At 43.0% G+C, this 26,828-nt stretch overlaps 1 protein-coding gene across 1 annotated transcript in view; it reads right to left on the bottom strand.

The window, feature by feature from the left end:
- EGFLAM (EGF like, fibronectin type III and laminin G domains) overlaps window positions 1-26,458 on the bottom strand; it is a 73,539-nt gene extending 47,081 nt beyond the window's left edge. The window contains exons 1-6 of the mRNA XM_021380795.1: window positions 26,356-26,458; window positions 8,330-8,439; window positions 7,110-7,193; window positions 5,492-5,518; window positions 1,588-1,705; window positions 878-1,013 (exon numbers count right to left, since the gene is read on the bottom strand). Coding sequence (XP_021236470.1) covers window positions 878-1,013; window positions 1,588-1,705; window positions 5,492-5,518; window positions 7,110-7,193; window positions 8,330-8,439; window positions 26,356-26,458 — 578 coding nt within the window. The remainder of the gene's footprint in view (window positions 1-877; window positions 1,014-1,587; window positions 1,706-5,491; window positions 5,519-7,109; window positions 7,194-8,329; window positions 8,440-26,355) is intronic.

Here is a 26,828-nt window from a genome sequence, read left to right as displayed (position 1 = left end):
AGCTGATGACAGGAGAAGTTTAAAACTTAATTTACCCAGGCTTTCATTAGAGGAAACAGATTAAACTAGATGTTTGTTTCTTTCATCAGAAGGCAGGACTGACTGGTGATTTTATATCAATTTTGATTATTTCTAGACTTGTCTTTAAATTTTCATGGTAATTCAACACATACTGAGAGTGAAACCTAGCACACTACATACAGTAATAAATAAATAACCAGAATAATCTGTAGTTGGTTTGATAGCGCAGTTGTCAACAGTTTACAGGCAGGTTCGGCCCGGTTCCGTTACTTGGGGCAGGGGACCCAAGGACCCATGCCCCAGGAAAAGGGAAAAGGGAAAAAGGGTAGGGAGATGGGCCTAAGAACAAACAGTGGCAGCAATCTGAGGAGAAACAAACTAATTTACTAAATAAGATATTGGAAAAATAACACAATATAATACAATATAATTACAATTTAAGCTAATAAATCCAATACAGTGAGAGAGAGTGTCCAAAATAAAGGTAGGCCTTACTCTAGTGCCGATGGTGAGATGGCTGGGGAGCAAGATGCTGCCAGGATGAGAGGCGGAATGAGAAAAGGGGAGAATATCTCATGATATGTGAGTTTTTATCTTTCCCTCTGACCAGAAAAGAGTAACACAACAGCAAAGTCCCCTGGGAAATGTAGTTCTTCTCCTCTTCTGAGAACCAGGTACCGGAACTATCCACAATCCACATCCACAGAACTGGAGCATTAACTCTTTAACTCCTAGTGCACATGATGTTATGATGTGGAATACCAATAACCACAAATCATAAAACCATGACATGCAGTTTAGGAAAAAAAACTATAGCACACCACCACTGAAATTCAGTTACCACTGACAAACTTGCCTGATAAACTCCACCATGTAGTACTGTATGGGAGAGCTTCCTTCACCGTCCCCAGGTTTCCAGGATAATGCAACTTCTGAATCAGAAACAACAACAATCTGGGGCTGATAGGGTGGTGCAGGGGGCATGCAGTTATCTGTGCCAGAAGAAATGCAGAACAGCATTAGAGAAGTGAACGGACTTATATGCGCAGTAACCCAAATTCACAAACTTAGGAATCAAATCTATAGGCTTCCTCATTCCCTTGTTGACACCCCAAAACTCCACCTTTGTGGAAAAGCAATAGTAAAGTATTGCAATGCTGCATGTGACTGGGATTTAGGCATGTGTGGCCTGCTATGTGACAGATGTGCTAGTGCTAATGTAAAAAGAAACCTTATCTCAGATGGTCTAGCAGAAATTTATTAAAGATTTGTAACAACAGATGCTATGAATCATCTAGGTTGGAGAACACCTTCAGAATCACCAAGTCCAACCACCAACCTGACCTACCGAGTCCCACCACCAAGCTGTGTCCCTCTGTAGCTTTTTCAACATGTCTCTTAAATAGTTCTCGGGATGGGGACATATTTCTGATCACTTTGCTATCACATCTCATCCTGCCCCTTGCTCACTCACTGATTTAGGCAAATTGAGAATTTAATACGGTCTGCATTTACCTACCAAGCTGACCCTGCCCTGACAGCTTTACAATAGAAAGCATAGTTTACCTTGGGATAAGGTTGTGACATCTCTGGGCATGCTGGGTCGTCCCTTCCCTGCCCAGCCATAGGCTCCAACGCTAACGCGATGTGGGGTGCCAGGTTTCAAATCTCCAATAACAACTTCCTACCAGAGTCAAGAGAAAACAAGATAAAAACATTATGAGAGCTCTTACAATCAACTGCAAGGGGCAGTGGGATCTGACACGATGTTTTTCAAGCAGCCTCCTTGGAGGATTGCTGCCTTCCAGCCCTGCTCAGAAACAAAACACGAAGGTCACCATGTGCTTCCTCTCAAGCTGCAGTTCCACCCCTGGGGAATCCCCTGGGCTGATCTGGACCCACTTCTCAGCATAACTCTCAGGGCTGTTTGTGTCCTCTGTCATGCTTTCGCTGGTCAAGTTGAAGTCACGTACTATTCTCTCCCTTGAGCTGATTCCTGCCCTTTGTTATCAGTGTGGTGCATTTGTCATTTATAAAACTTTTATTTTTTAAATTGAGATCATAGGAGTTTCTGAAAATAAAGCAGTTTAAAGCCGTGTGAACTGATAGCCTTGAATTTCTCATAGAGCAGAGCCCAATCTCACTGCCTCTCATGATATTCCTAGCTGGCTGTCCTCTTCACGCTGACAGCCTTGACCACTTCCCTTTTTTGTCGTTTTGCCACAAACAGCTACCATGCGGAAGGCAATGCTGTCTTCCACACAAAGTTCTGCAGAATATTTTTCAGAGGAGCCTGCTAAAATCTTCCAGAAAGTAGCAAATGTTATCAAAAAATACGTGTTTAAAAATACTTGCACAAGAATTCAGAGTTCTTTACATGCAGACTCTCTGTAGAATAAAATCACAGATTTGTTAATTTTGACAGCATACTCAAGTACACAGTTCCTATGCCACAGATTGCTTTGCTGTGAAAAAATGCATTTATGGAAAGTTGTTGTACAGAGAATTTTTTTTTTGTTTTTCATTCTCTGATATTAAAAACATCATTCACGGAGCATGTGGAAGTGTAGAGATCTCCTTTCACTTCAAGCTCGAACAGACTTCAAGTCTGCATTTCCAGTTGCAGTAAAATAGTAAACAATCCTAAAATTTTATTATCTGCTAGATGTCCTCATGACGGCCTCTTGAACAAACTTTTCCTTTCTGTTCTTTAGGGAACATATTTCATTACTACAACATCATTTAGCAACACCCTGCCATCTGTCATTTCATTATCCACAGTTTTGGAGCTCCATCACTGATTTCCTATTAACGACTGCCTGGCCATTATCCTATTTTTCTATCCTTCACTCTTGATCTGCTTGAATGATTTGGATTCATCTGAGAGAGATGACAACAATTCTGAAAAAGTACCTTCCCGGGGAGAATTAGTGAGAACATTCAAATGAAAATATTTATCTACTTAGCTGAAGTGACCGGGATCTTTCCAAACGTAACCTGAAACGATGGCTGCTGAAAACTCATCACCTCCACCCATGCGCCGTATTGATGCTCCTGCCACACTACCCACCTTGTCATATATACTGTCCATCTGTAATTAAATCATCACTTGTTCCTGAAGGCATTTTAAAAAATTCTCCATTATATGTCTGATTCTCCGATTGCTTTCACACTATTCAAGAACTTGGCCTCAGCAAATAGTGGGATATTTATATATTTGCCTCTTAACTATTGCTTCACAAGTCAAGTCTGCAATAAACTAAGCAGAACTAATCTCACTGACTGCAAGGCCAATCAAAATCTAAGTCCTACTGAGGTATATAGGTTCAACATGTTTATTCTCAAAACCTCAGTAAGCTGCTCTCTTCTGCTTTTATTTAGGAGAAGGGTCTTAAAATCAAGTTTGTTGCATCTCAGAGGAGATAGCAGCCTCCCAGACTGGGAATTTAGGTTCTCTACTGAAAGGTCAGCTCACAATCGTTGCATCTTATCCCTTCACTCTCTCCCTATCGCTCCTGCATTTTGAAGCATGATACACAAAACTGAACACTACATTCATGATGAAGCTTTACTAACATCAACTGCACTTTCTTGTCTTACATGACACACTTACTAAAACCTTGCAAAATGACATCTGGCAGTTTCATTACAATCTCACATTCTTCAACAGAATGAAGCAATGTGATGCCTTTTCTGCAGTACAGGAATCAGGTGCAGGCAGGGATTGTGTCCCTCCCTGCCTTGTGCTCCATCCAGCTGTGCTGGATCTTTTTGTGAGGCTGTGCTTGAAGCTGCTTCACAAAAACCTGGATTGTAAGTTATTTTCCAAATAAAATCTATTTTCCATTTTGTTTGGTTTTAATATGAAAAAAATGAATCAACATAAAAGGAACAAAACCCACATGGATGACAGTATTGCTGAAAAAGCAGAACTGGTTGTGATGCCATTTGATCCTCCAACCACCCCTTCCCTGGTCTCAGCTGCTCAATCCCTGTTTTGTACCTGTGTGCTTGGCAATCTGATAGGGAGCACTGTTGTTCTCTGCCACTCCGTTCCTGACCTAAAAACCTTCCACTTTTAAGGCACGCTAATTGTTCTTGCTTTTAAATATACATATATGTGTGTGTGTGCCTAATTTCATGAATATTTTCATGAATATGAAAAAAAACCTTAATAAATGGTACCGCTTCAGCACTTCTGCAGGCTGCTCTCATGTATACATTCTACATTATAACGACATAATGCAGATACAAGACGCTATCTACTTTGCTCGTGCACAGGCACATGCATGCACACACGCACAGGAAGAGCCAAACTCGCTATGACAGTCTCACGGGGTCCAGAGAAGCTCCTGAGAAAGCAGCAGAATCATACCCACAGCAGCAAAGGAGGCTTAGTGATGGAAACACAAATTATGCAGACTTAACCACAAAGCTCTTGCAGATTTCTGTTGCGTTTGGTATGAATATAACAGAAAGTATTTCAGCAAGAACACCACTTCCTGGGGATTAATGACAGCTGGGAGCTGATTAATCCCAGTCAGTCACATTCTCCACATGTACCCCTCACAAGTGTTATTTTTATCAAGCAGAAAACAGGGCCCAGCCTCAAACTTCAACTCCACCATGCTGCAGTCCAAACACGGGATTGAACCAGACAGCCCTGACTCAGGCGTGTCCTGAGGTCTCATCTGGACAGCCTCCTCTCAGCCCAGCCTCTCTTAGCTAAGACAGTGAAAGCTGTGCCAGACCCACTGACTTCACTGGATTTCTCCATTTTTGAACGAATCTCAGAAAAAAAAAGTAATGCAGGAGTTTGTTGATGTTAAACACTGAAATCCCTGCCTTTATCCTACCCAAAGCCAAGAGCCTCCTGCTTGCTTCCTCCTTCACAACACGCCCAATCTGTTTACTGCTCATAGGAAGCAGAATGGACAGGGCTGGAAATAATTAATGTGAATAGCTCACCAGCTGCAAACTCATTTCAGACCTATTTTATAAGAGCTGCTAGTCTCCCAGTCTTCCTGCTGGACATGAGCACTGCTGCCATCCCCATCTCTACCTCCTCTTCCACTGTTGGGCTGCTGTCCTTCCCATCGCTGTGTGTCTGCCAGCCTCGCTGTCTTGGTCTGCTCTAAATCTTCAGCACCTGAACATAGCTGATATTTTATTACACAAGCAAAACAATCCATCCACAAACACTTTGGAAGACTGAATGAAAAATTTATCTATCATTAGAAATGGAACTGCTACACCCATACATGCATTCCCCTTCTTTACCTCTGAATTTTGAGCTTTAGTCACTACTTTTTTGACTACAAAAGATCTTGTCTAAGTGCAAACTAGAACCAACGTTTGAAATCAATAGGAGATATTTTTGAGGCTGAATCTATGGAAAGCTCAGATCAGAAAAGTTCAGGCATATTTTAAATCATAGCTGTGACTGAGCCTCATGTGAAGCAATACTTACAAAAATTGCTTGTCCTTCAAGCTGACCCTGGAAAAATCAAAACAGGATTTGTTAATGAAGTAACACACTAAAAAGTGATGGTAAATACACATAAATAATGGGTCAGCAAAGAAAAACAAAGTCAGAGCTGTATCATACAGTATTATTTGAGTCTGTTATTCACCTGTGTGAGTACGGGGATACAGACTCTTTTCCCGGGGAATAAGAATTACTGTTTTCAGGATAAAGACAATAAAAATGTGCTGTTTGACCTTTGTTGGCACTACCAGCAAGAATGCTATTTGATGGGTTAAAAAAACTAAGTGAGAAATACAGAGATAAAGATGAGAAGGGAGAAAATAATGTGTCAGTAAAGAAATAACATATAATGGCAATGAGATACTTTCATTTGCCATGATCTCAGAAACCTACAGGAGTCAAAGCCAAAACTAAGTGACTGCTGGAAATCTGAGCAATTCTCTCCCCCTTGCTTCCTACGGGGAAGACTGCTGAGCGTTACCCAGCGTGGGCCAGAGAGCAGCAGTGAATGCATGTCATGGAGCAGCAGATGGGGAGGCTAAGGAAAGAGAGGTGAGGAAATAAAGAGTAAAGAAAATGAGTGGGAGAGAGAGGAGGAAAAAATCAAATTGTAAATGAGGAACACAAAATAAAGATCACAGATGCACACATAAGGTTTTGATTCCTGTGCTGGTAGTGTTGCTGTCCAGGGACAGACTCAGCTCCTAACATAGTGCATTGTGGAAGTGTTCCCTCACTTCATCTGCCCCGAGATGCTGCTTCACCCTCTGCCTGAGCAGAGACTGGAAAATCACTGATGCTGCCTTGCCAAAAGAGAAGGTTCCCCCCGCTGAGGGGATGCTAGCATGTTTCATAGCATCTTTTTAAAAGCAGACAGCATTAAAAGCATCCAGAAGCGCAGAGGTATTGCCTTCTTCTCAGCACTAATTGCAGCAGAAGAGGATGGGTGGCATTCCTTTGTGAGAGGAAATGGAAGGAGAGATTGGACAGAGAAAGAGGAGAGAAAAGTAAGAATGAAGAGGGCAGATAAAAGGAAAAACAGAGCTAAAGGAAGGCGGAAAAATAGGAAGCAATGAGAAAAATAAGTGCTTGTAAGAACCAAAAAAATGGAAGCCAAGGAATCTTCTATGGAGTGGACTTGCACAAATGCAATAAAACAGCACAGTTAATCTTTAAATTCCATACTTCAGGAGGCAACAGTCTCACAGAGAGATAAAAAAAAAATTGAAAACTACTTGTCTCCTTTAACTTGTGCGCTCATCTGTGCCAGACAGTGTAATGTACACACACTGATATTCAGGTTCATTACTGCACAAATCCCCTTCCCTGCATGAAAGCACACATTTGAACTTAAAAGTTCTCTTTCAATAGACATCAGAGGTCAATACTAGAAAGATACCAGCAACTTCCAAGATTTTATGTAATATATCAGTCCTCTGAGTGGGTTACTGATAAGTTTTGTGATTTCTTTTCTGCTCAACGCCCAGAGCTGATCTGGAGCTCTGATCCTCCATGTAATTCGCAGCAACCACGGAGCTGCAAGTTCCCACTTGCACGTTCTGCTCTTCTGCTCTGACTGCTGATGAACAGAAACACTCACCATGCTCAGCATATCCAGGCTCAGGGGAACATCGTGTGAGAGCTGCTTAACTGCTTTGTCACCTTCAACCTCTGAATAGAAGACCTTGCAAAGAAGATATAGTTAAGGTGTTTAATGCAATAATGCAACGCTGCACAATGATTTAAAAACAACTGCAATGCTATCACGTTCTGGATAGCAGCTAAGTCTGTGATTCCCTACACTTTCAAAACCCATGAAAACCTAACAACCTTTAATATTACCATCCTATTTGCTAGAAACTGTCAGCATGACCAAAGGCCACCATCTTAAAGTGTTTAATCTTATGTGAAATACAGCCCAGCTTTCCGTGCAAACTTCAGCTGACTTGAATTGTACATGATTTGGCCACAATCAGTTTGGACAGCTGTGGATTTGTGGGACAGATCTGCACAAGCTTGGCTTTTTATTTCATATAAGGAAGATATTATGTGATTATGCACTATCAAAAATGCTGTGTCAGAAGTGTCTTCCTTCATGTCTGTTGCTGTATACAGGAGACTAATGAACCAGAGAGAATTTGATTTCATATGCACAGAGACACAGAGATGCAAGAGGTCAAATGCTAGCATAAAGTGAAGAGGCTTTGCCTACAGCACAATTAATACTAGGTTTGTCATTGGTTTAATTATTAGATCACACGTGAGCTCAAGAGTTAGAAATAAACTGAGAGGTTCCAGAGGTTATGAGGTTCCAGAACTGCTGGCTGAAACAGGAAAACCAACAGTTTATTTGAGAGATAATGGTAAAGAGGTAAAGAGGCAAAGAGGCAGGGTCTGGAATAGTGAGTGCTGCTAAAGTAGTCCTCAGGCTGGAGGTACAAACATAAGGATCCAAATAGCCCTGGAATCTCCACAGAGCTCCTTTCATTTGCACTGTGTACTATCGACCTGCTCTGCTGTACTTTATTGCTTTACCAACTGCAGAGAGCATAGAGATGCTTGCATGGAAACCACCAAAGAAAAGCAATCTATACCCACTACAAGCTGCTGGCATCCAACCCAAATCCCCATCATAGCTCCCTTTTAACATACTCTGCTTGTTTCTTAAAGTTGCAGTTCCATCAGTTCAAGTACCCTGTTCCCTGAACACTTTCCCAGCAGTGGCATTATTTGTGGAGAACAGGCTCTCCTGCTTTGCTCTGCTGTGCATGTGCACAGGTCCGAGCCTGCTCTCTGCTAGCAGCATAAGGGATCACTTACTGTATATCCTGTGATGGTGCTTGCGTGCTGCTTTGGCATCCTCCATTGCACACTGAAAGCTGTGCAGTTCAGCGAATCTAGCACTATGTCTAGAGGAGGTCCCAGTCTATCTGCTCAAAACAAAAATACATTATGTAAGAAGCCAGAGGACAGAAAAAATGATCACCTGTCATCAACTATTTATAAAGAAGAGACATGTGCTGCCTTTTTTAAAAAGTAATAGAAACTAACTGCTACTTGTATGTCACAGAATCATATAATCATAGAATCACAGAATCACAGAATGGTGTGGGTTGGAAGGGACATCAAAGTCCACCCAGTTCAATCTCCCTGCTGTGGGCTCATTGCCCCCCACCAGCTCAGGCTGCTGACAGCCCAATCCAACCTGGCCTGGAGTACTTCCAGGAATGGGGCGTCCACAGCTTCTCTGGGCAGCAGTACCAGGGCCTTACTACGCTCTGAGTAAGAAAGCTCCTTGTAACATCTAACATAAATCTCCCTTCTTTTAGTTTGAAAGCATTGTCCCTTTTCCTGCCACTATCTATTTGTATAAAAAGTCAGTTGCCCTCCTGTTTATATGCTCCCCTTAAGTACTAAAAGGCCTTTTGACTGGGTGTACCTTCTTGCCCCTGCCCCAAAGCAGCAAGGAACAAGAGTCCAGGATTCAGGGGAGGGAGGACATCCCCTATTTGTGCTAAGGAGCTTTTGCTTACCTCAGAACACCTCATGGACACCTCATCCCCAGGCCTCATGTTCCACATGTCCTGGTATGAGGAAAACTGAATGAAGACCAAACTATGCCCCATCCTCAGCCCTTTGCTGCTTTGTCACAGACTGAGAAGACTCCCTTACGGTCCTCCAAGAGGCCTCCTGATGATGACCAGTCTCTGATGCTTCAATCCCTCAGTCATCAGCCATAGATGAGAAAGCCAATCACTTAAGCAAGAAGCTAAGTTTAACTTGATAAGGAAAACACAAAAAACCCCTCAGCTCCTCCTAGTCCCTAGGCTGTGGTGGTGGGTTCTCTCATCTTGACAATACTTTCACATGGCTATGCTGATCTCACAGGTCTTCTCCATTTCCTTTTCTTTCCATTGCACGCTTTGGCCTTTCAGTACACTGGCTAATTTGGCTGCTTTAAATAGAAAACACTGGAACAACAGAAAACCCTGAGATCCATTTCTCTAGTAACATGTAAGTGACTGTATTTGCTGCCTGAGAAAGTGGCAGGCAGAGATGCTTGTCAGCTCTGCAGCCAGAGCAAATCTGGTGCAACGCAAACCTCCCCCTGCTACACAGGGGACCAAGGCATTCCTCAGGAAGCTACCAGTTTTCAAATACATACAGTTTCTTTGGTGGAATTGTCAGAAACCCTCATCAATTAACTGAAAATTATTAGCTTTAAAAAAAGAAGTGCTTTGTCTAGTAAAATAATGCTGATTACAAAGCAGTAATCCCTCAAACTGAGAGCAGCTCTGAGAATAAACTCTCCCATTTCTTGTCAGGCCTGGGGTATCTGGGTTCAGGGTGGGCAGAGCAAATTATGAGGTGCTGCAAATGTGAAGCAGGGTTTGCCACATAATAAAAAATTGTAAAATGTCTCAGAGAAAGACAGCAGCAGCAGGGTAGCTTTCCTGGTTGATGAGGTGTCGACATTTGCTCAGAAGCCTCCATACCACTCATCTTGCAACCTAATGCAGCAACCTCCCAGCCAGACCTCCTTGACAGTGGGAATTGTACAATGCCACGCTGCATGCATTATGTTATCAGGATCAAGGGTTTTAACACAAACTCTCCCAACAGCTATCATTCACACACTTGAAACCAAAGTCACGTAACAGCTGCAACAGAGAACTGATTAAAATGTTTTAATAGCAGATCCATCTTTTCATAGGCAATGGTTTTCACTTTAATTATGCTTTTTCATGCCCTTATGTATGAAAATTGTAGGCTAAGAAAACCTTTTTTTCCCCACTGGTTCTGATAAAAATTCAAGAACAATCAAGCTACTGTAAAGGTAATTTTTAAATGGGAAGCAAGCCTACATTGGATTTATCATTCCCACCAACATGTTTGGCTAGAAGCTGAATACAAAACTTAGCAGCTTACAATCTCTGCAGAGTATCAGTCAACATCAGTACCTGAGAAATTAAACCAAGAGGAGACCTGACAGTCTGTTCCTTTTCACTTTGACTCTGCATTTTCCCTTTGATATGAAAAGTTGTTTTACAGTTTTTTAATCTGAATGAACAAGTATGACCAGGTTAACATTTGGTTAACATCAACAGCTCCTTGTTTTCAAGGTACTTTTACCCATGTATTACTTTTCTCCACTACAAAAAATCCAAAGCAGTATTGGTACAGTCATGAAAGGATAAATATAAATGAAGCACAAGAAAGACATCCTTCTTTTCTTGCTCACTCCTTACACCGGAAGCTTTAGCTGTTCTTACTAAAAAATAAATCCCAAGGACTCCAGGTGGTTATGTCCTGGGCAAAGCTGCACAAGAACTTCAACCACTGGGACCTCACCAAGAAATTTTCTTTCACTATTGAAACTATACAGGGAAAGAAAAAACAACCAACCAACCAACCAAATGAACAAAAAATACACCTTCAGGAAAAGGCACAAACCAGTTCTGTGTTACTGGCTTGCATTTCCTACATGCCCCAAGGATTTGCTTGTCAATAAATCCTGGAAACTAACATGCTCTTCAGCATCTCCAAGCATGGTAGAATGACTTAAGTTGGAAGGAACATTAAAGATTACCTAGTTCCAAACCCCTGCCATGAGCAGGATCGCTCGCCACTAGATTAGTCTGCCCAGGATCCCATCCAGTCTGGCCTTGGACACCTCCATGGAGAAGTTCTAGTGGATGTAATAAGACATTGTGCCTCTTGTATGATAAAGAGGGGAAACATGCTTAGCACTCTGCCTACATGAATTGCCCTTTTTCACTGTCATGATCTAAGCAGAACTAGTGGAATCATTCAGAACAACTGCAGTCCACACTAGCAGGGACATACTCCACAGAACCAAGCCTCCAGTCAGAACTCTGCTCTCTGTCCTAGCCCTTCCCATTTCCCAAGCAGCAAAACTGGGAGCTGCAGCGTCCCTCAGCAGCTCCCCAGGGACACTGTCAATATCTTCTTTCCCCAGCTTTGGGGAAATCCAGGGAGTGGATGTGGAGCAGAGCACATCCTGAACAAACTACCACAGCCAGTGCTTTGGGCAGTGGAGCTGAGCAGTCCACAGGCTTTTAAGCTTGCTCCTGAGATGCTAAGAACTACCCAGGACAGTAAGGATATATTGGACAGGCTGCCCAGGGAACTCATGGAGTTACCATCCCTAGAGGTGTCCAAGAAATGTGTAGATGTGGCACAGGGGGACATGGTTAGAGGGTACAGTGGTGATGGGCTAACAGTTGGACGGATGATCTTAGAGGTGATTCTGTGATTCTATGATACATTTCCACATTTTAATGGCCTATACAGCATCTGGCACAAGTTCAACCTCCCAGAGAAATGCATGAGATGGTTTGGAGGATAGCACAGATTGCAGACCATTTTCATAAGTCAGTATGTAAGTGTTTTGGGAAGGAAAGAAGCTCAGCCATGTAGATCAGAGTCAAGGCATTGTATGCTACTTGCTCTCTGAGCCCTCACCCACTTTACTAGCCAAGACTCAGTCTCATACAGGTCTGCTTTTCTCAGGAGCTCTGAACACAGCAGTGTGTGCCACCTCTGTGCTTACCTCCTGCCCTCAGAAGCATGCGTCTCTGAGAACCTCATGCTATAAAAAGACAAGAGCAGCTGGAGCTGAAGTGCCTCTGTCTTGGAAACAACAGCACTGTTAGGCAGCGCTGCACGTTTAGAAAGTATCTTCTGATTCTTCACAATACCCAGTGAGGTAGATTGGTATTAGAGCTGAAACAGTAACAAAGGGAAACAACAACTCCCTAAATCCAGCATATTCATACCTCCCTTGTACTTCCTGTCAGTCAGACAAGTTTGCAGGGAGGCACAGTTGCTGAAATAACCAATTTTAACCAGTAACGACAAATACTCAAACAAGGCAGGCTTCAAATTCATATTCAAAAACACTATAGGGCAATAAAATTATTTACAGAAAGTATTTGGTGAATAATTTGAATAACAAATAAATTTGAAAACAAACGCAGTCCATTTGCAGACTATCTGCAAGCACAGAGAGGCAACATCTGCTAATAAATAGCTGCCATGAATTATTCACCCAACCCTACCAAACACTATTATCTCCAGTATGCAGATGAGGAAAGAGACACAAGGTGCCAAATACTGACCTCAGTTACACCGGCGTATAAATTGTCACTGAAGAAATAAGTCCAAGCTTATGCCAGAGAAAATGAGAGCAAGGGGCTGGAGAGGTTGATACTTCCACCCTCTCTGCTTAATTCTCCCTAAAAGTCAGGGAATTTCCCTAGCACTGCAGACCTGCAGGAACTGTGTTCAGGAATCAAACATCAATGCCTTCAGAGCCCAGCACTTCCCCAGGAGCAGCCCCAGCCTATGCCAAACAGTAATCATAGAATAGTAGAATCATGGAATTATTAAGATCAGAAAAGACCTGTGAGGTCATTTAGCCTGACCAACAATCCACGTCCACCATGGCCACTAACGATGTCTGTAAAATCATGCAGATGTGTGGGATCATTCTGCCCAGCATCGAGCTGCTCCTGACCACACCATGAGCCAAGAGAGGAACGAAAACCCAACCCCAGCAATGCAAAGAGAAGTATCTCATGCTGTGCAGCTGTCCCCACAGTCTTCCACAGCCACCCTGCAGATCATGCAGCTTGTTGATAGGCATCTGAGGACTCAGAGCTGCTTCTTGGTTGCCAGACTCCAAATTTCACACAACCCTTCAGAAAGCAAAGAATGTCCATTTTTGGATGAACATTGCTTTCATAACCATGACAAAGGAGCTGCAGGATCTGACACAAGCAATGTTTATATCACAGAAATGCAGAAGATGTCACGGCTTCCAAACAGTCATTCTGCAGCATTATATCAAAGCAGTTTGTCAGCTGATCACAACTGCTGCAATGTGTATCACTGCTTTACTAGCAGATCATTTTGAGATAAATGCATGCCTAAGGTATTTTGCAAGATGTTATAGGACATTGTGTAGTAGGCACACTAAAAATGATATTAAAACTGATCTAAACATTTATGGCTGTTTAGTACAAAAGACATGCTTAGATTATAAAATACACCAACAGATTTCAAAGGTCAGCTCTGTGTGTGTTTATAGCTCCCCCTACAATTCAGCTCAAAAATTCCCCTCTTCTCTAGATCCAGCATGAAATCTCTGTTACTTTTAACCTGTCAGAAACATGCTAAGGGCAAGAACAAGGATCCTGACAGACAGAAACCCACCTGCTGCCTGGCTGCGTACCAGTGCTGTTGGCACAGCATGGAGCTGCGGGGTCAGCCTGTGGGACACGTCCACACCAAAGCATAAATGTTTACAGGTTCCCCTGCTCCCATCCCTTTGACAAGTCCATGTGTCTCAGCTCTTCACAGACAGAAGACTTGCCACAATCACTGAATCATAGAACCCTTGAGTTGGAAGGAACCTTTAAAGATCATCTGGTCCAACTTCTCTGTAATGAATGGAGACATCCACAGTTAGATCAACTTGCTCAGAACATCGTCAGTCCTGAACTTGAATGCCTCCAGTCACAGCGCTTCCACCACATCTCTGGGCAACCTGTTCCAGTGCCTCACCATCCTTATTGTAAAAAACTTCTTCCTTATGTCTCTCTTCTTTAGTCTTGAAAACATTTCCCCTTGTCCTATCACCACAGACCCTGCTAAAGAGTCTGTCCCCTTCTTTTCTGTAGCTCCCCTTTAGATACTGAAAGGCTGCTATCAGGTCTCCCTGGAGCCTTCTCCAGGCTGAAGAGCCCCTCAGCCCCTCCTTATAGGAGAGGTGTTCCATTCCTTACAACATTTTTATGGCCCTCCTCTGGACGTGTTCTAACAGGTCCACAACTTTCCTGTACTGAGGACTCCACTTCTTGATGCAGTACTCCAGGTGAGGTCTCACCAGCGCAGAGCAGAGGGGTAGGATCCCCTCCATCGCCCTGCTGACCACACTTCTTTTGATTCAGCCCTGGATACATCTGGCTTTCTGGGCTGTGAGGGCACACTGCTGGCTCATGTCCAGCTTCCCACCCACCAGTAACCTCAAGTCCTTTTTGGCATGACTGTGCTCAATCCTTTAATCCCTCAGCTTTTATAGATAGTGGGGGTTGCCTTCACACAGGTGCATGACCTTGCACTTGCATTGGTTGAACCTCATGAAGTTCTCCTGTGATCCTGTCTATCCCTCTGGATGGCATCCCGTCCCTCAGGCATGTAAACTGCATCCCACAGCTTGCTGTCATTCATGAACTGCTGAAGGTGCACTCAACCCCACTGTCGATGTGATTGATGAAGATATTAAAGAGTATCAGTCCCAGCACTGACCCCTGGAGATGCTCATTACTGATCTCCATCTGGACATTGAGCCGTTGATCACCACTTTCTGAGTTCAATCCTGTAGTCAGTTATTCGTCCATTGAACAGCCTACCATCAAATCTGTATCTTTCCAATTTGGAGAGAAGGATGCTGTGGGGTACCATGTCAAAGACCTTCCTGAAGTCCAGATGACATCAGTGGCTTCCCTTGTCTGTTGATACAGTGACACCATCATAAAAAGCCACTAGGTTGGTCAAGCAGGAAGATTCGCCCTTGGTGAAGCCATGCTGGTTCTCCCATATCACCTCCCTGTCTTCCACATGCTTTAGCATAGCTTCCAGGAGGATCTGCTCCATGATCTTTCCCAGCACAGAGGTGAGATGGATAGGTCGGTGGTTGCCAGGGTCATCCTTTTAACCCTTCTTAAAAATGGGTGTGATGTTGCATTTTTCCAGTCACCAGGGACTTCACATGACTGCCATGGCTTTTCAAATACCATTGAGAGTGGCTTGGCAACTACATCAGCCAGTTCCCTGAGGACTCTGGGATGTACCTCATTAGGACCCATAGACTTGCGGACGTTTAGATTCCTCAGGCAGTCAGGAATCTGATCTTCACTCACAGCAGGGGAGACTTTGCTTCCCCAGTCCCCTTCTCCTGAACCAATCCTTTGAGGGAGCATGACAAGCAGTTATCAGAGAAGACTGAGGCAAAAAAGTTGTTGAGTACCTCAGCCTTTTCCTTGTCTGTTATTACCAGTCTGCCTGTGTCACTCACTAGGGGACTATCCTCAGCTTTCCCTTTGTGGTTGAGGTACCTGAAGAAGCCTTTCTTGTTCTTCTTGGCACCCTTTGCCACGCTCAGTTCAAGCTGGGCCTTGGCTTTCTTTCCCCATCCCTACACAGTCTAGCAACTTCCCTATACTCTGCCCATGGTACCTTTCCCTGCTTCCACCGTGTATTTTCTTCTTGCTCTCCAGTTTGACCACTGGGTCCCTGTTCAGCCATGCCAGTCTCCTGCCTTCCTTTCCCAACTTGCTACACCTGAGGATGGAAAGCTCTTGTGCCTTGAGGAAAGCCTCCTCAAAGATCTGCCAGCTCTGCTCCACACCCTTGCCCATGAGGACAGTTTCCTAGGATGTTTTGTTGACTAACTCCCTGAAGAGCTGGAATTTAGTTTCCCTAAAATTTAGCATCCTAATTTTACTCTTTGCCTGTCTCAGTATCCCTCAGAAGTGTGAACTCCACCATAGTACAATCACTACAGCCCAGGCAGCCTTCAATCCTAATGTCACCAGTCAGTTCATTTGCATTGATGAGCAACAGGTCCAGTATTGCATCCCCCCTGCTGGGGCCATTTATTACTTGACTCAAGAAGTTGTCCTCAATGAATTCCAGGATTGCCTACAGCTCGCCGTGCTACTTTTCCAGCAGATGTCTGGGTGGTTGAAGTCCCCCAGCAGGATGAGCATTTGTGATTGTGGTGGTTCCACCTGCAAAGCTCCTCTACAGCGAGATTCTGTCTACGCCCAAGAAGGTTTTGATCATAAAAAATAAGGAATCAATTTATATAAAAATTTTGTGCTAATACAGTCATTCTCCTTTCCAGCCATGGAGGTACAGAAAGTTTGATACTGCCCAAAATGCTTTGATGAAACCAGTAATACAACAATGTTGAACAGACAGCATCACATTTAATTCTCCCTTTACAGCTATTTATCTTCTTGTTTATAGATTTCTTTAGTTCTATAATTCCAAAAATATCCAAAAGCTGCTGAAATAGTGAAGAAATCACAAAACAAGCTGTTCACTTGACCTAAAGAATACACCAGTCCTCTCTCTCAGCTGGAGTTAATTTAATTTAAATTTATTCTTCACAAAACCAACTCTAATTAAAAATGGTAAAAAAAAAAAAAAAAAAAAAGACACTATTATCCCAACTATAGAGGTAACATTTCTGTTGCCTCAGCTCTCATTTCAGCTCACTCTGCCTTACTGCCGGTGGAAACTCTTACAGTGAAGTCAACATCTATTCAAAGAGTTGACAGATTCTTGAAAATTTAGGAATGACATCGTGCTCCTGTTCTCTCTCACCTGTCCTGAGTGAAAACTGGGGCTCTGGTGGGCTTCAGATGGTGCTGCCTGCAGGTCAACACAACCATGTGAGATGATGTGCCCAGCACCACTTTCGTCTCCCCTGGAGGCCAGATGCCATGCAACATCTTCTGCCCAGATGTCAAATTCCTCTACACCATCACCATGGTGATCACCTATGAAGTGCCTGCTGGGAATGCTCTCCCGTCTGTGCCAGGCAGCAATGTACTAATGACTTGAGATGCTCCTTGGCATCATTGAGTCTGCCAGTAGAGATGTCACTACCATTGTGATTTTAAACAAAATCAGTTTGGGTAGATAATGAGAAGACTTTAAACTACTCCACACAATGTCTCAGCCCAACCAGACAGCTCTTATGCAGAGATCCTCCAGCTACTGCAGGAAAATTACTAGTGCCAACACAGACAAGTTCCTCCCAGCCTTGAGGTGACCCCCAGATCTTACCAGAGGGATGAACAGTTATTGAAAAAAAAATCTGGAAAAAAGAACTTTCAAAACCAAAGTGTTTCTGATGAGTTGAATATATTTTGTTGTATTTTAATGGAAATTTCAGAATTAAATAAATTCTGAACAAGACTGAAAATTTAGACTGACTGATAACAGTATTTTTTAAAATATTCATGGATGGAATATCTTAAAAGATCAAGGTTAGAATATTTGTGCCTAGCATTTAAGTTATATTTTGTATTTGATTTTCTCTTTCCATTTTAGCTGTTTATGCTGTTTCAAATCATGCAGTTAGTCACAGATCCTCACAACATCAAATAATGTTCAAATAATAAAAAGATACAATCCACATGCAATACTTTGGTAACTCACTTAAGAGCAAAAACACAGATCACTTCACATTTACCAGTTTGTTCTTCTGAAAATTAAAATCTTTAGACTAGAGGTCAACAAAATGAGCTGAAGTTTTCGTTATTTTATTTTTAAATCTCTCTGGGAAGTACTAAGAGCTACTAACCAACTGATTCTATTTCTGTGTTGATGTGTCTCCTATTTGTATCCCATGAAATGAGAAATTTACCACTGAAGTGCTGTCTGTCTCTAGCATGAAGTACAGGAACAGGAATAAAAAAATATGCAAGACAATTCCAATGAATTCTGCAATAAAGTTTTCAGAACAAATCTTCTCTAGAAAGAAAAATTACTTGGGACTTCTTTTGAGCCAAACATTACTTAATTTACTTCATTAATTTGTCAAAAAAGGAATTTTATTAAAATTTACTACATGCTCAGACACTGTTTGTATTCTTCCTGGGATGCCTGCCTCTGCTTCCTCCTTTTGTATGCTTTCTTTTAATGCATGAGCTTCATCAAGAGTTCCCTGTGTACTCCTGCAGGAGTCCTGATGTCTTTGCCAGACTTCCTGGATAAGACAGACCATTCTTCAGCTTCAAAACCAACCACTTCCCCTGGACCCATGTTTTCTCCAGGGTTGCACCACATGGAATTCTTCCAATATGGAAGCTGGCTTTCCTAAAATTTAGCATCTATTCACACCCTATTTTCTGGTTTCAGGATCCCAGGTTTACTTTACTTCCCAACTTAACCCTTGCTTAATCACTTGGCTCAGGGGCCACACTTTCCTCCCCCTGATACTTCTAGTTTGAAGCTCTAGTAATGAGGACAGCGAAATGGCTGGCAATGATGTTTTGCCGTACTTAGGTGGATCTCATGTAATCCTAGTAATCCTCAAACCTCAAAGAGGGTATCGTTATTATACAAGCAAAATCCCTGATGTTGACCCCAGCTATGCAAAAACATATTAGTACATTGAGTCCTCCTCAAAGCCATCCCTCTCACCAGCAGGACTACCAGAGGCCAGCTTGGGCCTCACACTGTAGCCAGGTAGTCATGCTTGATAAGTCCAAGGTCTCCCTATGCAGTCTCACTGTAAGAGCAGCAGGGGATAATAGTCCAAGCCTGCTTTCTTCACAAAGGCTTGTATCTGAGTCCCCAACAAAGAGCAGAACCCCCTAGGTAGCAACTCAAGTTGGAAGATGGGGCTTCTGTGTCCGATATCAGGGAGTCACCCATCGCCACCACTCACTGCTTTTCTCAGTGATGGTGCATGGCTTGCTGCAGATGTCTCAAGATGCAGAACTGACTTAAGAAATCAGCTCAATTCCAAATGCCATTTTATTACAGACTACTGGAGGCCAGGTCAGGGAGAAAATCTGGCATCTCCTCAAGAAGCAGACATTTCTTCTCCAGATCAGTTCCTCCATAAGAATCAGGACAATTTCACTATCTTCTGCAGACATCAAGTCTCTCCATAAATGATTAGCTTCAGTAAATAAAAAAAAAAAAAAACACAAAGGAAATTGCTTGCATCTAATAAGTGACAGAAATATAAGTGTTTTTTAAACCTGAATCTCTGCACTAATGCAGTGTAGGACACAGCTGTATATCAACTGTATATTAAAAGAGCCAGTAAACAAGAACCGGGATGTGAAAGCAGCAAGGGTGACTGTCAGAGACAAAACTTTGCTGCAAGAGACACTGAGACATGGAAATGTATCCCAGTACAAGGAGAGACCAACTCAATATGGGAAGAGTAAACAACTGTGGGATAATTATAAATGCATGCATTAGTACAGGTTAGAGGATGACCTGCTGGAGAGGAACTTTGTGGAGAAGGACCTAGGTGTTCTTGTGGACAACAGGTTGGCCATGAGCCAGCAGTGTGCCCCTGTGGCCAAGAAGGCCAGTGGTATCCCAGGATGCATTAAGAAGAGTGTGGCCAGCAGCTTGAGGGAGGTGATCCTCCCCCTCTTCTCCACCCTGGTGAGGCCACATCTGTGTCACCGTGTCCAGTTCTGGGCTCCTCAGTTCAAGAAAAACAGGGAACTGCTGGAGAGAGTCCAGCAGAGGGCCACAAAGATGATAAAGGGCCTGGAGCATCTCCCGTATGAGGAAATGCTGAGTAACCTGGGTCTGTTCAGCGTGGGGAAAAGAAGATTGAGAGGAGATCTGATAAACGTTTATACCTGTCTGAAGAGAGGTGGGAGGCAAATGGATGAGACCAGGTTCCTCTCCGTGGTGTATAGTGATAGGGCCAGGAGTAATGGCCTAAAACTTGAACATAGGAAGTTCCGAACTTACATACAGAAGAACTTCTTTATGGTAATGGTGATGGAGCACTGGAATAGGCTGCCCAGAGAGGTTGTGGAGTCTCCTTCAATGGAGATATTCAAGACCTGACAGGACACCTACCTGTGCAACCTATTGTAGGGAACCTTCTTGGTGGGTTGGACTCAATGATCTCTTGAGGTCCCTTCTAACCTCTGCAATTCTGTGATTCTGTCATTCTGTGAATTAGAATGTCCACACAGCTAATATCCAAAACTCCCATGTCTTCTCAAATCCTGTCCCTTTAGTACTGGGTGCTACACCAGTGGCTTCCACAGCTTGTATTCGTAGCCCAGTCTTTTGGCCCCAACCCTTACCAGGGTAGCTGCCTTACCACGGAAGCCAAACCCTTCTCTTGGCATCAGTTGGTTAAATGGCTCTTTCACTGCACTTTTCTGTTCATTTTAGGAGTTTTTGAGTTCTTTGCCCAGGAGTGCCTTTCTTCCTGTAGCATTTTGAATGCTTCGTCCTTCATCCTTCCTATAATCATTATGTCTTACTAGTTCAAAGAGGTAAATAACTAAATCGTTCTCATCTTATGCTACCAAAAAATGTCCATTAGTGTAAGGAAACAGTTGCAACTCTTGACTGTAGACTTCACCATACCATAGTGTTGCCAGTGTAACCAATTAATTGAGATTAAAACAGTAGAAATCCACACAAAATGGTTCACACAGGAACAGGAATGTATGGAAGAGGGACATGAGATAAAGATGCCAGCAGGACACTGGTCTCTGTGCATGAATAGAATACCAGCTGCAATACCACCATCTTTATAGTTTTTGCCATAAAAAGCTGGCTTATTTTCAGAAAATATATTGCCTTCTCTTTTGATTATCTAGAAAGTAGAATATGAAACTAAGCTAAAATTTCTGTTCCAAGTAACCACTATTGGCTTCTGCTATCTCTAAATCATAAAAGTTTTCATTCTAGACACCTTTTTCAATCACTTGCAGGTTGACAGGTTTTGTTCATATTTTTTCCTAAAATGATCTTCTAGTTGGAATTTCTTATGTATGCAAGAATATAACTTGCATGAAATTCCCTATAATCTTTGCTCTTAAGACTTTTTCAAAAGATTTTTGAGCTCATCAACTCAAAACTTATCTTGGTTAAAACCTTACATGGACAATAATGCCTCTGACATATTAGAAGAATTGGAATAATTTCTGTGTTTGAAAGCAACTTGTTCAACAGTCACAACATGTTCATTCCAAATTGCAAGTTCCAAATATGCATGGATGTTGATATTTGACTGAACCATCATTTTTGTAGGTGTCAATAATTTTAAATGACTTTAAAAATCAAAAGAAGTGTGAAGAACAATTTGGCTTGGGATTCTTCCAGTCTTGGAAGAATCTCTGTCAGTTACAGCAGTGTGACTATCATCTGTGCACACTGGGAAACTTGAAACTGTTCAGTGTCCCATTTCAGAACTACTGCTCATAATATGACTTTTACCTGCACCACTTAAAAAGAGTGCAAATTAACAAATTAATTGAAAGGTAGTCTGTGGACACTCAGAAAGCCAAAATACAGTAACACCTTGACATGGTTCTTCTTTTCTAGGTCCAAACATTATCTGGGATAACTTTTGGCAATGCTTGAATGAAAGATCTTTTTAAGGAAACAAAGGCCATGTCTTTTGACTGTGCAATTAAATGTCCAGCAAGACACTAACAGAAGAAATGGCTTCCACCACAGCCCAATAGCTGTATTCTTCCTTTTGGATAAAATGTTCCCTGGGACAATATTGCACAGATTTCTCTTTAATTTGAAGCCAAAATCTTTAAGATCATTCCTCATGAGCACCCCCTACTCCTGAGTGTGATTACACAGTGTTCAGTAGAAGAGCTGGCATGAACCTGACGTATGTATTTCACACGGTGCACTTCTCACCAGCGGGGTTTTATGGATCACCACATCATTAGCTGGTTTGAGTTAATTACCTGGTTCAAGGTAGCTTTCCCCCTAAGCCTCCAATTTTCAGAGGCTTATGCTCTTCTGAAGTAGTTACTTTCAAAGATGAATTCTGCTGTGCTTGTTCTCAGCTCAGAAACTCTGTAAAGTCTGAAAAAATGATCTTCACCTTCTTTTCCTGTGGCCTGGATGTTCACAGTTAGGAATTATGAAGGTTTTGTCTTATACGAAAGAATTAATGTGAGTTTTATGTGCAAGTATTTTTAAAAATAAAAAATAAAAAGAAATCAACTCTTGCATGCTCTAAGCAGGAAGTATTTCCTTTCAGTTGAAATTAATTGTGAGGAACAGGTTTTTGATATTTTTGTTTGCTTGCTTTCTCTCAGATAGGTTATTTTTTTGCACAGAAAAAAAAAAAAAAAGGCAATTTGATTCAGGATCACATGGTCAACTTAGTCTCCTGCATACCTGTGGTTTAGAAAGTCTTTTATTACGTGATCACAGATCATTGCTGTACATTCACTACAAATATGGGGTGGAACTGTACATTCATTAGTGTACGAAATAAACAAATTATTCACCAGATTGATCTGGTTTGACTTAAGTCAAACAGACATAATGTTGAGCAGTGATAGGTTTGATGTGAGGAATGAGAAAATCCCAGGTATACTCTCAGTTAACTGATGAGTTTGTGGAGCACTGAAGAGACCTCATACAGTGAAATTTTCTGTATCAAGAAAACAGATGTCCTCCTGCTCCTACAAATCTCTGAGATGACCAGTATTCAGAATTCTTGCCATTACATTTAACCTTAAGAATCTTCCAGAGAAAAAAGTGTTTTTTTCTGCAAAGCACACTAGAAGATAAGGAGACGTTCACATACATATTATTAATAAAGTAATGCCTATCAACCTTGACTCAAATTGGAATACAGCTATAATGAGTAGCTAGAAGTCCTCTTAGTCCTCTTACAGTCTCATGTGGTATGGTTGGAGAAGGATAAAAGTGCAAAACCCCTCCATTTTTAAAACAGAAAGCCTGCCCTGAGAATGACTGGCAAACCCTCAAACCAAGTCTCTGACAGCCTCAGGACAGTATGATTTCCCAAGGCTTGCCCTAATGCCTTAACTACAAAATCACCACTCTTCTCCAAAGCATCATTGGGAAACCCAGCCTCTAATACAGTTATAATTTCACCCATTTTTAACACTTTGTTGTCTAATTTTGCATTTCTGAATGCTAGTGGAAGGCTGCATAGTATTTTTGAAGGCAGCATCAGCAAAATGCTGCCTAGGAAACTCATTTACTGAAAAGCTCCTTTTATAGATGAAGATAGTGACTTCACGATGGACAGAACAGAAAATGCTGTGCTATGAATATAATCATAGAATCATAGAATTGTTTGAGTTGGAAGAGATCCTTAAATATCACCTCATCCAACTCCACTGCAATGAACAGGGACACCTACAGCTAGATCAGGGTGCTCAGTGCAAGATCCAGCCTGACATTCATGTCCAGGAAAAGGGCATCCACCACCTCTCTGGGCAACCAGTTCCAGTGCTTCATTACCCTTATTGCAAAAACTTTACTTATATCCAATCTGAATCTCCCCTCTTTTAGTTTGAAACCATTTCCCATTGTCCTATCACAACACATTCTGCTAAAGAGTTTGTCCCCTTCTTTCTTTCAGCCCCCCCTTTAGATACTGAAAGGCTGCTCTCAGGTCTTCTCCAGGCTAAACAGCCCCAGCTCTCTCAGCCTGTCTTCACAGCTTTGCAGAAGGCAAAAACAACAAACAAACAAACAAACAAACAAACAAACAAAACCCCCACAATTTAAAAGCAGCAGGACAAGTGCCAGCTTCAGGGAGAACAAGATTTAGAGAATCTCCACCTAATCTCCTCCCAACTGTGCTATTCATCACACGATGTCTAAGGATTTGTTTTAAGCTCTTCCCAAAGTATCTGGCATCCCATTTCCTTGTCTGCAGTGAATGTATCTTGTAACTGTAAATAAACCTTCAAATGAGTTTAACAGTCACCAGCATGTGTTGAATTTGAGCACAACAGTTTTTTTTCCAGAAGTTTAACAAGCTGTATTTGTGGCAATTTTTCTATGTATTTTATTTTTAACTTCACTAATACATTTCTCACTCTACTGCTTTCTGCAATATTGGTTTTTGTAAGCTGAGCCCTGGACGAAAAATGTGCAAAAATAGAAAGGTATTTGACTATCTCCTTCCTTCTGACACACAAGAACTGCCGGCCAGCTCCCATTATTGAAGATGAACCAGTTTTATTGCATCTCTCAATGAAATTTTTGGCTTGCATCTCAGGTACCATTCCTGTCCAAGACCCACTTCCACCTCTAGTAAAAAGGCAAAGCAAAAGCAGAACAAGAAACACAACAAACTTAAATAACTTTTTATCTTATCTCTTCTTCATCCACTATTTTGGGATGTGCAAATAAATCAGAGTTTTCTCTTGCTCGTAGCCATCCAGCATGTGAGCAGCACCAGGAACAAGACAGAGACGTGAGTTACCTTGATCTACACCCATGCTCAGTGCTTCAATAATGACAACCCAGCTGCAGGGCTCAAGGAAGCCCGCATGTCCAGTAGCCCTTAGTAGGATGCAGATGGGGTACAACTGCACACAAGCTCTCTGGGAGGCTTTCCTCTTCAAATCTTTTTACAAGAGGATTTTCAAATTTTGCACAGATTTTGAAAAAACTGTTTCCAGTTTGGATACTTCTTACATGGAAAAAGAAATAGAAAATGGATAATTCAATCAACCAGTAAACGTGAAGTAACATATATATATACACACGTAGCTAACAAAAGAAAGGTGCTCACAATGTTAGTGTGCTAATTAATCTCCTCCACAGAACTGTAATTTGTTTCCAAGTTCTAAACCAATTTAATGCATAGGAATACATTTCCACAAGTACTATTCAACCGTGCAAGTCAGACTGATATGTTAGAGCAAACATAATTTTAAAATTATTTAAAATAATCTCTAAAAAAATGTTTACACTTTTCCATGCCCAACTTCACAAATCCAGTACTTTAATGCAAGCTACTAATTGTCTCATTGACGACTACCATCCATCTAATTTTCTCAAGTACTTAATGGTGGTTATTATGACAACCAAGGATCATGGGACTAGATCCCTAAGAGACAAGGTCAGACCAGTAAAATTAGCCATCTGTCCAGTAAGAGCTTTAAGATCAGGCTGTATTTAAGTATTAAGTTTCCAGCTGCACTGGTATATTGTTGTGTTTGTTGGTTTCATTCCACAAGAGCAAGAGAATGCACAGTACTGATTCTGGGAAAAAAAAAAAAAATCAACAAAAAAACAGCAACACAAATGTTTTAACACAAAACAGGTCTGGTTCCACAATTTTGTCAGCTGAGGCAAGATTTACTAAACTTTTTAAATTTCCCATTGATCTGATTCTGGTAAAATCAGTGACAGGAATCAGTGTTGACCCCAAAGTCTGCATTATAGCCTCCAGCTTCGAGACTCTTTGGGGCTTCAGCATTTTCCCTAAGCACCACTTTCTGAGTATGCAGAATGTCAGACTTCCCCACACTCCATGTCCCATTTCAGTGTTTACATCTCACCTCACTGTTTCACAGGCTGCAGACTGCAGGGGCTGCAAATTCTGCTAAGAGACCAGGCTTCGAGCTTTTGAACACTAAGGACTGCATATCACTTTGATTAAAGTGCAAAACCCTTTTGATACCAGTGGGAACTCCCGCGGGTCACAGGTAGCGCTCAGCCAGAAAGGCAGCATCATGAAGAACCCCATGACACACTCGGTGCAGAATAAGGTATGGAATACAGCTTTCTGATGAAATTATTGCTTTCCTAGCTATTTTCCCTCCCATTTATTAGACTTAGTCACATTACTCTCTAAAACAGAGTCCCTGCTATAGCCAGAGCACAGCCCCACAGCCAGGAGGGCAGCACTGGGCTCATCGCCTCCCATCTCTGCACGCAGGTTTCGGGCTCCGGGTAACGCGGGCAGCGTTCAGACCACGGCTTCAGCCGGGTCTCGGTCTGTAATGTGAGTTATCAATACAGAGAAGGGGTTTCACGCTGATCCCGCCGCTTCCCCGATGGGGAGAGCAGGTAGGGGAGTAGGACGAGGCTCGGGCAGTACTCGGGCTTCTCCCAGCGCTCGGAGTCGCCCGAGGGGAGGTTGCCGCCTGGCCCGCAGGAACGGTGCTCCAGGGAACGCCAGTTGTAAAGGGACGCGAAACTTCGCGGAGCGCTGGGACTGAAGGTCTCGGAGCAGGCTGTCTCCCTCCGCGAGCACCCTCCGTATCCCCGGCGGGGATCCCTACCTTGCCGCCGGGGGATGCTCCTCCGCGGCGCGGCCGTGCAGCCGATGCACGAAGCCAGCAGCAGCAGCAGTGAGGCGAGGCGACAGCGGCCCGGCACCTCCATGTGCTCCGCGTTCCCCTGCCGCCGCCCGGGCCGGGGGCTGGGGGCCGAGGCCGGCGTCCCCTCTGCGCGGCAGCCGGGCGGGGAGCAGGGCCGGGCGGGAGCGGCGCGCAGCGGAGGGGCTTTTACCCTCGTCGGGCAGAGCCGGGAATGGAAGCTGGGGAGGAGGAGGCTGAGGCCGGCCCTTTGATGGGATTACAGCCGCCCCCGGGGTGGGCGGCAGCTCGGGGTTCGGCTCGCACCTCCCCGCAAGACGATGCTGGTCCGCCGCCTCGAGAGCTCCGAGCTCCCGAGCCCCGCGACACCGCTGTGCTGCCCCTCGCCCGGCGCCCCGCGGGGACACGCGGAACCCCGCCCCTGAGCCTGGGATGTC

This window comes from Numida meleagris, chromosome Z (assembly GCF_002078875.1).
Source record: "Numida meleagris isolate 19003 breed g44 Domestic line chromosome Z, NumMel1.0, whole genome shotgun sequence".
Taxonomy (NCBI): Eukaryota; Metazoa; Chordata; class Aves; order Galliformes; family Numididae; genus Numida; species Numida meleagris.
Note: the sequence above shows the minus strand (reverse complement) of the source record. Positions and strands in the feature narration are given on the sequence as shown.